Genomic DNA, 15,116 nt, shown 5'->3' on the forward strand with positions numbered 1-15,116 from the left:
AACTACTCTTAGTACCTCATTTTCCAGTTTCTTCCTCCCCACATTAGCGTCACTAAGTTTATGTTGGAGCTTCTGCTGGTCCTTAACCATGCAGCTAATCTGGGAATCACATTCTTTCATCTTTGAACGACTCAAATTAAGCTCAGACTGAGCCTGATCATATTCCTTCTTTATGGAACTAACCTGGAAAAAGAAGAGTTAAAAACAGCTATGTTTTTGAACCGTTGTTATAAATCTCGGTTGGGTCCGAAATCATTTAAATTTCGGATTTCGGTTACAATTTCGGCCGAAACTAGGTCATTTTGACCAAAATTGTAATAATTTCAGCCAAAATGACCGAAATTTGCAAAAAAAAAAAAATTCAGTCCGTTTTGGTAGAAACCGAAATTCAAATCAATGTTTTGAACACAGCAAAAGATTTTCTCAAAGATATGTTGCATACCTTGCTTGTGTGGCTCTCTACATCTACAGTGAGACTGTTAATCTGTGCCTGTAAAGAGGCCAACTGGCTCCCCAAGGACGTGTTCTCTTCAATTAATGCATCTTTTTCCATAATAAGCTTTTCTCTTTCATTCTCATGTCCCCACTATCATGCCAAAACAAGTCATAATGATGTGAATAAGCATGGAATAGTCATTAAAATCATACAACCAGCATGAAATCAGTTTGTTTCTTGTCTATGAAACATTACTTCACAAAAGAAATTTAAGCCAGAAAAAAATTTGATTGAATGATGATGCAGTTCAGCGGTTGTATTCAGTTTCAATGCATGCAAGAGCTCTAGTGGTTTAGGAAATATGAAGCAGACTGTTTTAGCTAAGTGAGCAATGTTAATTGTAGCTCAACCATGTGCAAGCTCAAAGAATTGAGAAATAGAATGGGAGAAGATAGGATGGCCATTTAATTTATTAATTAAAGTAACTTAAGTGACTAATACAAGTAGCAACTATCAATTACATGTGCTTTCTTATAATTTGCGATGTTACACGAGTAATTTTTTTTCCTTGCATCAAAGTAAATTCTGTTCCTGGGGGACGGGGGGAGTTGAATTAAACGTGAACTTAAATTTGATTGATGTAGTGCCAAAAGGGGGATGAAGTGATGCACTCTTTGGGTCGAATGAAATATAGATAATTGAACATTGGAAAATAAACATGTCGATTATGATCCAATATGGGGTTAAAAATAGACCAGAAATAAGAATTTCAATATAATAAATGAAGGTGATTGGACTAAAATTCGAATTCACATGAAGATTAAAGATAGCCCATGTTCAAATAAGGTGAATAGATCTAGAGATTTAAAATGTATCGCGGAAGATAACATAAATGACTGAGAATTGTATGAAATCCTAATGACCATGAAAATGAATGGTCCAAGGAAAATCAAGGCTTTGCAAGGGACTATGACAAGCATGGGAATGAGGACAGCTTTGAATGATTTGTGGTTGAATGTGGAACAAAAGATGAGTATTATACGGATAAAGGAGTTGAGACTATAAAATGCATGATACCGGCCAGTTATAATAACTTTATTTGAAGAAGCATGTTCAAAACAATGCATGGCTGAAGGATACTATGACGGTAGACTGAGACTGAGAGAGAGGGGGCGTGGGGGTGGGGGTCGTCTACGAAATCAAAACATAAAATATTCAGCAAAATTTCACGACGGATGGAGGCAACCTCAGCACAAACTAGAAGTCGAGTGGCCTCCAACTTAAAGGGTTAATCATCCATGTGCAACACCTGCCCTAGGGGGGTTTTGAAGATGGAGTGAAGATTTGAAGATCTCAACCAAGTCAGGCATCGAACGGAGCTCATTGAAGATCATGTTCAAGAGAAGACTCAAGAGGTGTAAAATCCGATTATAGGTTGTATCTCTAACACTCTTGATGTTTTCTCTATCAATGCACACGCTCTTGGACCCCTAAAATTGATGTTTTTAATGTCCACGAGAGAACCCAAAAGGATTGCAAAAGAAACCCTAAAAAATACTTGAAAAACTCAATTTTTGGAATCGACGATCGACCGACCATACGACCCTGATCGACCGACCCTACGACCCCGATCACAATGAAAATAGAAGAAGTTTCTTCTTCTTGGTTCTCTCTTCTTCTTCTTCTTCTTCTTCTTCCTAATATTAACATGTAAAGTCATTTAAGTAAATGTCTTTACTATTTACATGTAAAGTCTTCTTCTTCCTAATATTTATTGTCCATTTACTAAAGATTTATATGTAAATAAAGGAATACCCCCATTTGGATCTATTAAAAATAGTTTCAAGACCCAAATCTAAAAGGATAAAAAGTCAACTTTCCAATTCTAGTACAAAATTCAAAAAAAAAGGGTCGGGTCAAAATCCTAACTTCCAAACGATGGGGTATTTTTCTAATTTTAAAAATTCATAAAATCTATCATGTCCAAACATTATTAAATCCCAAAAGTCCGCCAAAAAGTCTCATAATTAGGTCTCTAAAAAAATTTCATCTTGTCAAGCACTGGTCAACGCACTGGTCAACACTGGTCAACATGCTGGTCAACATAGGCATTTTAGCTGATAGTGATTTTTTTAAAGTAAATGTTGGATCTTCTACATATTTTGTTCAATTAGTTGTTTCTTCCATTTTTCTCAGAATTTCTGATTTTTATTTCTTTATTTTTTCATATTTTTAACTATTAACAAAAGTTTCCCTCATCGTAGCGGGACGAAAAGTTTAGAACGAAACGGACGAAACACCGAAACGCTTCATTCCGGTAGCCAAAACGAAACGGCGAACAAAACAGAATTTATAACTTAGATAGTAGGTTTAGGCTATGGATCTCTAAAAGGGTTTCCGGGCTTGAGAAGGGTACGAACATGCAATAGTTTTTTCTAGTTTTATGGTTCAAGAACAAAGAAAATAGAAAATCTAGTTTACTAACCTTGTTTCATGGTTTTAAATTTCGGCCGAAACGTTTTGTTTCGGCCGAAATATTTCGGTTTCGTGGAAAACGAAACGAAATTCACATTGAGTTGGAAAAATACCAAACTTCGCTGAAACGTTTTGGAAGCACTTTGGTGAAGTACAAATTTTCACCCGAAATTTTGAAAATTTCGGAAATTTCACTGAAATTTTGGTGAAATTTTTACAAGATTTCGTATCGAAACCGAGACATTTCGGTTTCACTGATAACTGAAATCGAGATTTAAAACCTTGCCTTGTTTGTGCTGATTTAATTGAAGAAATAGAAGAGAATAGATGAGAGAAGATGGGTCCAAACCACAAGAAGAAGAAGAAAGCCCAAATTTCTGGCTTCAAGCAAAACGTCAATTCTATTCAATATTCAAAAAGTCCCTTACATTGCTTTCATAAGATGCATTTATAAGAAAACAAACCCTAGAAGATAACTTTAAGAACTAATCTCAACCATTCATCTAATCCAAAATAAACTAAATAAAGTTAAAAACTAACCTAAAATTGTAATCCCGTAATAGACGTATATTATTTCCTAAAAACACTCATAACTTGTTCACATCACATCCAAATCATGTGATCTTGGGCTCATTAGATAGGCAGTTGAAAAGCCTTTCTAATAATACCAAAAACACGCCAAACGGATGAAATTTGATGCTTAAAAGTAGGGTACACATAAAATGACGAAAATAGAAAATAAATAATATAAAAAAGACACCCATGTCTGAGGCCCATGCTAAAGTCTCCACCATCAGTCTCTCCCACGTCAACGCTTGTAAACCTTGAATCCACGCCCATTGTTGATGTCCCCATCATGTTTTTCTTTATCGCTACCTCAGTTTCTTCACCTTTGAAAATATTGTTCTTATTTCTTATTTTCTTGGGTATTTATGGCTGAATTTTATTGTGAGGAGCCAAAAACCTTGTACAAAAAGGTATTGGCTTAAAGTTTTGTGATTTTATATTCCTAGAGTTGTTTCTAAATCGCTTTGTTACAAAATGTTGTATGACCGGTCATACAAAAATAGAAATTGGTAATATGTCAACAAAAAAAAAATAATGGTGCTTCCATACCATCAGATACATAGCAGTTTTAAGACCCATTAGTCACCATCCATAGTGCAAGAGCATTCACTAGGATGATCCCAATGCTGAAGATATGGAGGGGCGATTTATAACAGATTGCAGAACAGTTTTTAAAGGACCAAGATCAAAAGATGAGTGGATAAAAACTTCAAATGAGATAAGTTCTAATCAAGCTGTCAGATCAGGGCTTAAGAGTCTCATTGAAATCAGCGTGGATCAAGCCGTGAGATTGGGGTTTAAGAATCTCATTGAAATCAGCTCAATGAGCATTGCAACACGCCGAACTTGGTGAAGATGGGCTATAAAAAATTTATACTTCGGGAATTTCAACAAAATTAAATAATGGTCTTAATCATCTTCCAAATGTGGATACAGAAACCTTACTAGATGAGAAGAATGACCAGTCAATAGATTAAAAAAAAGGATGGATAGCTGAAGAATAAGCATGCTTCAAAAATAAAAAGAAATAAGCACATCTCTTAATAAAAGTTTTTTTGTACACGAGCAATTTAAAAAATATATATCCTACCTTGAGATCCTTCGAAGCTGATTGCATCTGAGCTTTTACTGTTTTAATCTTTTTATCCAAGTCTTTCAGCCTGCCTTCTCGATTATTACCTTGTTCTTTGATTGATTTTTCAAGCGATGACACAGTAGATCCATAGTTTTCATACACAAGTTGCTTTTCTTTTGCTTCCAGGTTTGCTTCATCAAGCTCCTCCTCTATCTTTCTTACAAATTCAGCAAGCTACGATGCAAATGAAAAAGTAATATCTTAGTAAAAAATAGCCAGCATGAATATCCAACTCTACGAAATGAACTTTTAGTTGATGCACTAACCTTATGATGCTCATTTTGCTCAGCTCTGCTTTCAAAGAGAGAAAGTTCATAAGCTTTAAGTTCCAACTGTGATTTAAGGTTCATGAACTTTTTCTGAAGCGGCAGAAGCTGCATAATCTGCAACAAAAAAAATCAAAACCAAACACTACATTTGAAATAGAAATGGGAGTACTGATTATAGGATGTATACAGTACATAGACCTCAATACCAGAACTAAGAGAAGACTAATGTGCAAAAATAGAAAACAAAAGTACAAATAAAAGTTTATGGCAGTTGGAATCTTGACACTAATGACAAAACTGATATGTTGATAAAATGTGTACAGCTCCATCTAGGTCTCGAAAATCCATTAGCCACTATACTGCTAAAAAAAGACTACTTATCTTACGATCGAAATTCTGCCCTTATTCATTTGAAAGAACGTTTCAATTGACAAACCTTGGGGAAAAACATAAAACTTGTTCGGTAAATCTTGATAGATTTCATCGCTCTATTTTAAACTACAGGATTTTCTTGTTTTTTGTTTTCACATGATTCATCCTATACATTCAATTTGTCAAATTGATAGATATTTTTCTAGAGCTGTCTCTTTATTGAATTCCACTACTCATTTGAGTCGTTATGTGATCCTGTTGTTCTCACCCAGTTTTATCATCAGGATTGGAGAACATGGAAAAATGAGAGTTTGCAAATGAAGAGACCTAAGTCGTGGGGGTGGGCAATGGAAGCGATTCATTTGGAGGAGATGACGAGCCACGTCAATCTCTCATGTTTTAATTTCTTAGTTTTCATATAGTAGATGGAACTTTAAGTTTTTGCACTCTTTATTTCCATCCTTTGAATATGGAACTCATGTAAATGGATTATCTTAAAACTTTGGAATAAGATTCATGTGGACATGTTAGTAGTTAGCATTAAAAACATAGTGATCTCTAACAAGTTTTGTTGCTCGTAGCGACCCGTCAGATTTGGGTCGTTACATAGCCATATTTATGATGGAATGAATGACAATTAGATCATTGTAGGCATGATTGACCCTCTCTTCTTAGTGATGCTAGGAACTATTAAAGGGGCAATGCCTTGCAGATTTATAGTGTGATGTGATTTCATTGAAGATCAAAGGAGTGATTCTTTAGAAAGAAGTGCGATACTTCATATCCTCTCTAAATTTTAGCTAAGAATCAAAAAAAAAAAAAACCCAAAATCTTCTCTCTACTATCCTTACTCCATCCCTGTTCTTTCATCCTAATTTTCTTTTTCATTATCTTCCCAATTTTCATTGGGTTTTGTACCATAAATCCAGTCCCTTTTGGTTTTCGAAATCCAAGGGTCAATGAAGTGATTCCTAGATACTCAAATTTTAAATTCTAACCGTAGACCCTTAGAAAAAATACCCTAGATATGTATCACACCAAAACCCAGTTTTCTAAAAATTTCAAAACTCAATGAAAACTTTGATTGGGCAGATCTATTTGATCAACGATCAGATCTGGTTGATTTCTAGATATAATATCTTTCACCGTCCTCTATCTCATATCCAATTTAAAGAGTCAACCAAAGATCGGATCTCTCCCTATTATCAGGGCCACTTGCTACTCTTGCAAGTTAATTCTTAATCCAAAAATTAATTTTTAGATCCTTCGACTATCATTGTTTCCTTGACCCTACTCATTTCTTCTTTTTTTAATTGACATTTATTATTCCAAAGCGTGCCAAATAAGGGACAAGTCCCCTAACAGTCTACAACATTACCACCCCCTACATACAGTAGGATTAGCTTACATAATCGTTATATGCTACCCATCCCCATTCCCCATTACATTACCCAAAAGCCTAAATTGTAACGAATCCAAACAAAAAGTGCCAAAAATTGCCAAATTTGTGGGCCCCATCAAGCAAGATCCATGTCTGCCAAACCACATAGACTTATCCACCACATTCCAGCTGGCGAATTCGGTTTTCAAAAATCCCGCTCGAAGACCTAGAGCTATCGTGCGCCCTAACCGTGCAGATAGCCACCAACCCATCTTCACCACCCGATCTCCGGCGGCCTCCACCTTGCACCACCACCAAGCTCCGGCAAACCCCCATTAAATCTGGCAATATAGTTGTTTCTACCACCATCCCCTCCATTTCCTACTTCCACTAACCCCAAAAAGTCAAAACCCGGCAACCTCCATTACCGTTGGCCACCAAGCCCAACTTCAGACTACCTCATGGTATTGAGTCCGGAACCCACAGCCTCCTACAATCAGATCCGGCAACCCATTGCCAAATTTGAAAACCCACGGGCCTTCCACAACCACCCACGGCCTTCCATGAGGCCACTACAGGAGAGTCACCCTCCAGATCCGGCTTCCATGACTCCAAATCCGGCCTCCATGGAGGAACGACTCCAGCTCCGGCCAACATCACAGCTGTGTGTCTGAGAGAGAGAGAGAGAGAGAGAGAGAGAGAGAGAGAGAGGGAGGGAGAGAGACATATCTGAGAAAAAGAGAGAGGGCGAGAGAGATCTAAAGAGAGAGTGAGAGATCTGAATAGAGAGGGACAGAGATCTGAAGAGATAGAGAGAGAGAGAGAGCTGGAGACAGAGAGAGAGAGAGAGAGAGAGAGAGAGAGAGAGGGAGGGAGAGAGACATATCTGAGAAAAAGAGAGAGGGCGAGAGAGATCTAAAGAGAGAGTGAGAGAGAGTGAGAGATCTGAATAGAGAGGGACAGAGATCTGAAGAGATAGAGAGAGAGAGAGAGAGCTGGAGACAGAGAGAGCGAGAGAGAGACCAGTAGAGAGAGGCGGCCAGCTCCCCTCCCTATGGTTTCTGTCACCTTAGGGGAGAGCCAAAAGGGGATTTCATTTCATGTGCAGGTTCTCCCAAATATTCAAAAAACAACCAACTGTTTCTTGCAACCATTCAAAAATTTTAAAAAAAGTACGGTGACTTTCAAAAAGTGACAGCGGTGCAACACAAGGATTTCCCAGGAGGTCACCCATCTTAGTACTATCTCGCCTAAGCACACTTAACTTCGGAGTTCTGATGGGATCCAGTGCATTTGTGCCGGTATGATCGCACCCAAAAACCATTCATTGACCCTATTCTTGATTCTTGAGCCTTAGAGAAACCATTAAAAGGCCTTAACAAAATTTAAACAATTGGGACAGTCTCATTCCCTTTGTTCTTCAATCTTACCCCCAAGTTGTCCTACACCACATACTTGAGATGCACAATGACTTCATCGTTAGAAGATAACATACACAATAAAGATAACATATTTAAAATATTGATAGCAAAAATGCCATCAAATTGCCAAGTAGAGAACTGTGTAGAATATATTAACGTTTAATTAGTAATAGGCAGACTACGTAAACAAAGCGACAACCAATAATCTAAGAGCAAACCTTGTCTTCAATATCTGATAACCTCTTTTGGTGAATGCGATGTTTTGATTCAGCCTCTGCCAAGGCATGAAGTTGCCTTAATAACCCCCCACCATTTCTACAAGCACAAGATATTGAATTAGCAAATTATTTATTAAGAAAGTGAAAACACTTAAAAAATATTCAGTTCAAAATAGTAGTTTAGGCAAGAAAATAAGGAACTATCATAGAAGAAAAGTAGGAGATATGGCAAGGACAAAAGAATAAACAAGAGCAATGTTGTCATCTTTTGTATCGTTCATTTCTTTTTTAAAATGGTATCTTTTGTAACATTCTTAACTGCCATTTTATTACATGATGTAGGAAGTTTAGTTCGTAATATTTGTAACTTTATTAGCAATGTAAATAGCATGACAAGGAGGTAGTCACATGCATTTCCCCTCATAAAGCTTTATGATACAAAAGCAAGACAGATAGGGATCCTCACTGACACTTTTTTTTAGGAATTTTTCAAAAGGATATAATTTTTTGTGTGCAAAACTTATATTTCCCAATCATCTCCACCTTTTCAGCATATTAGGGTCCTAGTACGTTAAAATTCAACCTTAAATCCAAAAATTACTTGCATGCAGAGGACATAATTCTGATTCTATGTGAAACCAATACTTGATTCAAGGCAAAACTCTAGGATTTGGAAAAGAAGGAAAGCATACTTACAGTCCAACATTGAGCATTAATAGATAAATTCCTTAAATATTAAAATCTTGTGCAAATCTAATCCTAAAATGAAAAGCATCATATCCTAAGGCATTTACTTCTAACTCAAATTCAACATCAATGTCATTCCACTCTCTAAAATCACATATATGGCAATTCAAAAATCTATGTCCAATAACGATTCAATACAAAGCAAAAATCGGTGTTGAACATAGCATAGACACTTCAGATATAAAACCAAAAAACAATACAAGACAAACATCTATGCCTCCAAAACAGAGTGAGACCTTTGGAGGGTGGTGTTTATCAAGTATGAAGATCTATACAATGATTCAGCACATTTTAGTTCACCAATTAAGAAGACCCATTCAATGATTGAGCATATGTAATGGCTATGAAAATCCACTCAATGATTAAGGATATTAGTTTATAGAACTAGTGCAAGCCCATCTTCAAGCTCACAAATATATATATATATATATATATATATATATATATATATATATATGAAGGAAGGTAATCCCCTTCCGGCAAGATCGTTATGCGCAGCGAAACAAAAATCACATAGAACTTTAAATTTTTCTTTTCGATCTTGCAATTGCACAAGATCCTAGAGTCTAGATTAGATAATTATGTTAATAAAACATAAAGAAATACCTCTTTGAAGAATAAATAATGGACCACGCTGCTTGATCTACTCCTCGAACGGTTGCGATTAGTCAGAAAGTCGTGAACCCCGCAAGTTGAACCGATGGATTCTTTTTCTTTGCTCGGACTATTGTGGATGTAAATAACTCTTATTCACCTCATTAAGGTCTGATCTAATCAGTACACTTATGGTAGAGAATAGAGAAATTGATTGGAAGTCTTTCTCTTTGAAACTATTTCAATTGGAAGAGAGAGAGAGAGAGAGAGAGAAATGGAAAACGAGTTTCCAAGGGGTGGGGGAAGCAAGGGAGAACAAATTTGGAGTATTCCTTCTTCAAAATTTCGTTCAGCCCTCCCTCCTATATATAAAGTAGAGTTTTGGTTTGATAAATCCTTATTTCTCTCTCCCAATTCCTATCCAATTGAGAAACAAACTTGAATTGAGACTCCTCGAGCCATTGGGACTCTCCCAAACGTCCAAGGCTATGTGGGGACACCGTAGATACATGGGAGACAATGTATGAAGTCTCTCTCCAGCCCTTGTGGCCTTATCTCATAAGAATTGGTGTTGGAAACAAATTGCTTGCTTTGTAGATCCTACAATTTAGCAATTCTTATCCAACAAGGAATTTGAATGCAACTCAAAGTCTTTGAACAATTGGAACTCTTTTCCCCAGCTCTCCAACTGATTTGGGAGTGTGGTGGGCCCCACAAACCTTATCCAAATGTGTAGTCCTATCCCAATTCCCAATTCCGTTCCAATTCCGCAACTTTTGCAAAACCGGTTTAGGAATAACTATCCTCATTTGGATTCCACATTATTATGCTTATTATTAATCAAATTTATAATACATAATAATGTATAATAATTAAATAATAAATTAACAATTTAATTAATTAATAACTCACATCCAATGGGAGTTATTTCAACTCCAATTTGTCTTCAAAAAATTATCTTATTGTGTAACGACCCGATTTCCGTCGTGTCGCTACGAGCAAAAGAAAGTAAAAATCATGGAAATATTTTTTTTTTTTTATACAAGCATCAACGACGATCCCGATAGAATCTTATTACAACTTAAAAATGATACATGACGTAAGACGTCAAAATGCAAGGACTCCAGGAACGAACTCTCTGATCACACAGTCCCTTATCCCATGGTTCCTTCATTTGCAAATGCTCCGCCATCTAATGCCTCAACCCCTGTGGTGGAGGAATCAACGTCAAAGCAGGGTCATCCAAAGACCGAGCAAAGTAAAAGAGACAATAATAACAGTGCATACAATATAATCCACATCCTCAATAATGTCTAGAAACAATATAATAAAGATTACAATGCCCATGGCAATATAAATAAAAGGAATGACAATAATTTCAATGTATGCTATGCATGCAATAATTATGAGACAGCACATTCCCCAGGTACATCCGGCTTTTCCCCCATTTATTTTTCTGTCAGTTCTTTTCTGACTTTTTCATTTTCTTTTATTTTTTTCTGCCGGTGTCCTTGCCGCACGGCTAACCACTACCCCTGTCTGAAGGCAGTGACGTTATGGACTTGGATTACGGTCTCGCATGTAATGCCGAGCCGGGGATACTATCCCTCGGGGATACTTTCCCTTTTTGGTTGGTTTGCCAACGAAAGGCAGTACACGCTTCTCGCGTTGGCCTTTGGACCTTAGGTCCCAGGATGATTCCACCACACCCTTATGTTCCCCTTCACTCTCCCCCATGTATGCAACATGTATGCAATTACTTACCTTTGCCTTTCTTCCTGCATTCATTTCAATTCATTTGATTCCAGCATTCATTTCAATTCATTTGATTCCAGGCAAGCGAGTATAAATTCACTAAGCAGGTATTTATCAGGCAATTTATAAGCAGAGCTACATTGCATAGACAATTATATTGAATACCATTACAAGACAAGGTCTAGCTGTCACCTGCCTTTTCTTATAGTCGCAGTAGGACGAGATGGCTCCTGTAGGCAAATAAGTGAAATAGGTCAACTTATTTTAGTCTAGGTCCTTTTAATATCACACAGACAACACTTGTCCTTTCTGTGTCCATTTATGTCCTAAAATAAGGTTCCCTGTGTTCACTATTCATGTGGGCCCCACATGCTACTATTTATGTGGGCCCCATCATGTCACTATTTATGTGGGCCCTGCATGTCACTATTTATGTGGGCCCCATCATGTCACTATTTATGTGGGCCCCATCATGTCACTATTCATTTCACCATAAGTTGATAAAGTTTACTTTACGGTTACTATGCTAGTATTTCACCGTTAAGTATATAGGTGGTAGAACCAACCATTACTTTATCCATATAGGTGGTAAAACCAACCATTACTTCAAATAAAATATAGGTAGGTGGTAGAACCAACCATGAAAGAGATCATTAAATAATTTAGGTGGTAGAACCAACCATTGAAAGAGATCATTGCTTTCAAATAATTTTAGGTGGTAGAACCAACCATGAAAGAGAGACTATTATAAAAGACTTACTTGGTAGTGGATTTTCTTTTTCCTTCTTCTCTCTCTCTCTTCCTCTTTCTCTTTCTTCTCTTCTCTTCCTCTCTCTCTCTCTCTTCTCTTCTCTTCTCTTCTCTTCTCCTTTTCTTCTCCTCCTCCTCCTCTATTTATAGACATTTTTTGCATAGTACTTTTTGCATAGTAAAGACTATTTACTATTTTAAATTATTATTTCTGTCGGTCAATAGTATTTTTGCATAGTACTTTTGCATAGTAAAAACTATTTACTATTTTAAATTATTATTTTCGTCGGTTAACAGTATTTTGCATAGTTAATAATATTTTTTTATTATTAATTTTGTCGGTCAATAGTATTTTTGCATTTTTTTATTATTATTTTCGTCGGTGCGATGATATTTTCGTTTCCACTAGGGATGGGTCCCGCTGGTGGTAGGACCCGCTGGTCGTGGGGCCCGCTCGTGTGGGACCCGCTGATGTGGGACCCACTGGTGTTGGATCCGCTTATGTGGGGCCTGCTTGTATGGGGCCCGCTGATGTGGGACCCGCTTATGAATAGTACTCGGTGGGTCCTACTGTGAATAATACTTTTAAATAGTGTATCTCAATAGTGAACTTGCATAGTATTTCTGCATAGTAATCTCGCATAGTGACTATTGTGAATAGTAATTGTGAATAGTGACTATTGGAAATTTTTAACATATATATATATCTATTCCGTTTTTGTTGACATCTGGGGCGGTGGCTTAGTGGTAGGAAGCCGTTCAATCTTAGCTTAGACTTGGGTTCGAATCGTGTACGCCCCATTATGCCAGATGTCCTCATGCCCGATTAACTTGGGGAAAATGAGTAATGGCCGATGATTACCCACCTATGAGGCCATTTTTATATTTATATATATATATTTTTTTTACCGGTTCTTACATTCTACCCCCCTTAAAAAAAATTTCGTCCCCGAAATTCCTACGCCCATAACCTAGATATCTTGATAATCAGAATCTCGACACATGATAATTTAAGATCATCTCCTTTACTTTGTAAATCTTAATTTTGATTAGAAATCAACGTCTTGTGAAATCCATTATAATCTGCACTGCCTCTTAAATACTACTAATCTTCTATTCTAGGCAGACATTTTACTCCTATGAATTCCCTTGTTTCCCATAATCCATAATTTATAAATAAGTTTTCTGACCTTCTGTTGCCCCATCCTGTACCTCGTTGTCATCGTTGATTAGGCCCCATCCTGTACCTCGTTGATTAGGGCGAAGAAACGCTTTTCAGTTCCTGGCTGTGCGTTCTTATCTTGGGTCAGAGGGCGGTACTGATTTCTTCTTCCCTGGTTCTGCTGATTGTTTGCACCGGTTGATATTGTGGCGGAGGTGGGCGGTTTTGGATGAAGGCTGGTGCCTTAGGGCAATCCCTTCTTCTCCAGCATTGCCCAACGTGAATCCTTCCACAGTGGGGGCACAAGTTCTTTGATGGTGGACCACTATCAATTTTATTTTTTTTTTCCAGTTTACCCTTGAAATGTGACACATCATATGTCACCTATTAGCTATCTAACCCTACTTAACGACACAACCCACAAGCACCAGGGTTTCCGTAAACCCGGGCTCTGATACCACAACTGTAACGACCCGATTTCCGTCGTGTCGCTACGAGCAAAAGAAAGTAAAAATCATGGAAATATTTTTTTTTTTTTATACAAGCATCAACGACGATCCCGATAGAATCTTATTACAACTTAAAAATGATACATGACGTAAGACGTCAAAATGCAAGGACTCCAGGAACGAACTCTCTGATCACACAGTCCCTTATCCCATGGTTCCTTCATTTGCAAATGCTCCGCCATCTAATGCCTCAACCCCTGTGGTGGAGGAATCAACGTCAAAGCAGGGTCATCCAAAGACCGAGCAAAGTAAAAGAGACAATAATAACAGTGCATACAATATAATCCACATCCTCAATAATGTCTAGAAACAATATAATAAAGATTACAATGCCCATGGCAATATAAATAAAAGGAATGACAATAATTTCAATGTATGCTATGCATGCAATAATTATGAGACAGCACATTCCCCAGGTACATCCGGCTTTTCCCCCATTTATTTTTCTGTCAGTTCTTTTCTGACTTTTTCATTTTCTTTTATTTTTTTCTGCCGGTGTCCTTGCCGCACGGCTAACCACTACCCCTGTCTGAAGGCAGTGACGTTATGGACTTGGATTACGGTCTCGCATGTAATGCCGAGCCGGGGATACTATCCCTCGGGGATACTTTCCCTTTTTGGTTGGTTTGCCAACGAAAGGCAGTACACGCTTCTCGCGTTGGCCTTTGGACCTTAGGTCCCAGGATGATTCCACCACACCCTTATGTTCCCCTTCACTCTCCCCCATGTATGCAACATGTATGCAATTACTTACCTTTGCCTTTCTTCCTGCATTCATTTCAATTCATTTGATTCCAGCATTCATTTCAATTCATTTGATTCCAGGCAAGCGAGTATAAATTCACTAAGCAGGTATTTATCAGGCAATTTATAAGCAGAGCTACATTGCATAGACAATTATATTGAATACCATTACAAGACAAGGTCTAGCTGTCACCTGCCTTTTCTTATAGTCGCAGTAGGACGAGATGGCTCCTGTAGGCAAATAAGTGAAATAGGTCAACTTATTTTAGTCTAGGTCCTTTTAATATCACACAGACAACACTTGTCCTTTCTGTGTCCATTTATGTCCTAAAATAAGGTTCCCTGTGTTCACTATTCATGTGGGCCCCACATGCTACTATTTATGTGGGCCCCATCATGTCACTATTTATGTGGGCCCTGCATGTCACTATTTATGTGGGCCCCATCATGTCACTATTTATGTGGGCCCCATCATGTCACTATTCATTTCACCATAAGTTGATAAAGTTTACTTTACGGTTACTATGCTAGTATTTCACCGTTAAGTATATAGGTGGTAGAACCAACCATTACTTTATCCA

At 37.5% G+C, this 15,116-nt stretch overlaps 1 protein-coding gene and 1 non-coding gene across 5 annotated transcripts in view; both read right to left on the reverse strand.

Moving 5' to 3' along the window:
- LOC143857729 (structural maintenance of chromosomes protein 2-1-like) overlaps window positions 1–15,116 on the reverse strand; it is a 66,666-nt gene that overhangs the window by 21,759 nt on the left and 29,791 nt on the right. For all 4 annotated transcript variants that reach the window (XR_013238742.1, XR_013238741.1, XM_077368187.1 and 1 more), the window contains 5 exons: window positions 8,275–8,371; window positions 4,880–4,996; window positions 4,569–4,787; window positions 443–586; window positions 16–183 (listed from right to left, as the gene is read on the reverse strand). Coding sequence is in view for 2 of the 4 variants with exons in the window: in XM_077368187.1 (XP_077224302.1) it covers window positions 16–183; window positions 443–586; window positions 4,569–4,787; window positions 4,880–4,996; window positions 8,275–8,371 (745 nt within the window). In the remaining 2 variants the exon portion in view is untranslated. The remainder of the gene's footprint in view (window positions 1–15; window positions 184–442; window positions 587–4,568; window positions 4,788–4,879; window positions 4,997–8,274; window positions 8,372–15,116) is intronic.
- Window positions 7,833–7,950, reverse strand: LOC143858334 (5S ribosomal RNA). Its single transcript, XR_013238914.1, has one exon. It is a non-coding gene; the product is annotated as a 5S ribosomal RNA (ribosomal RNA).

This window comes from Tasmannia lanceolata, unplaced genomic scaffold (genome assembly GCF_043159265.1).
Source record: "Tasmannia lanceolata isolate RefF3 unplaced genomic scaffold, GAP_Taslan_0.1 ptg000025l, whole genome shotgun sequence".
Classification (NCBI taxonomy): Eukaryota; Viridiplantae; Streptophyta; class Magnoliopsida; order Canellales; family Winteraceae; genus Tasmannia; species Tasmannia lanceolata.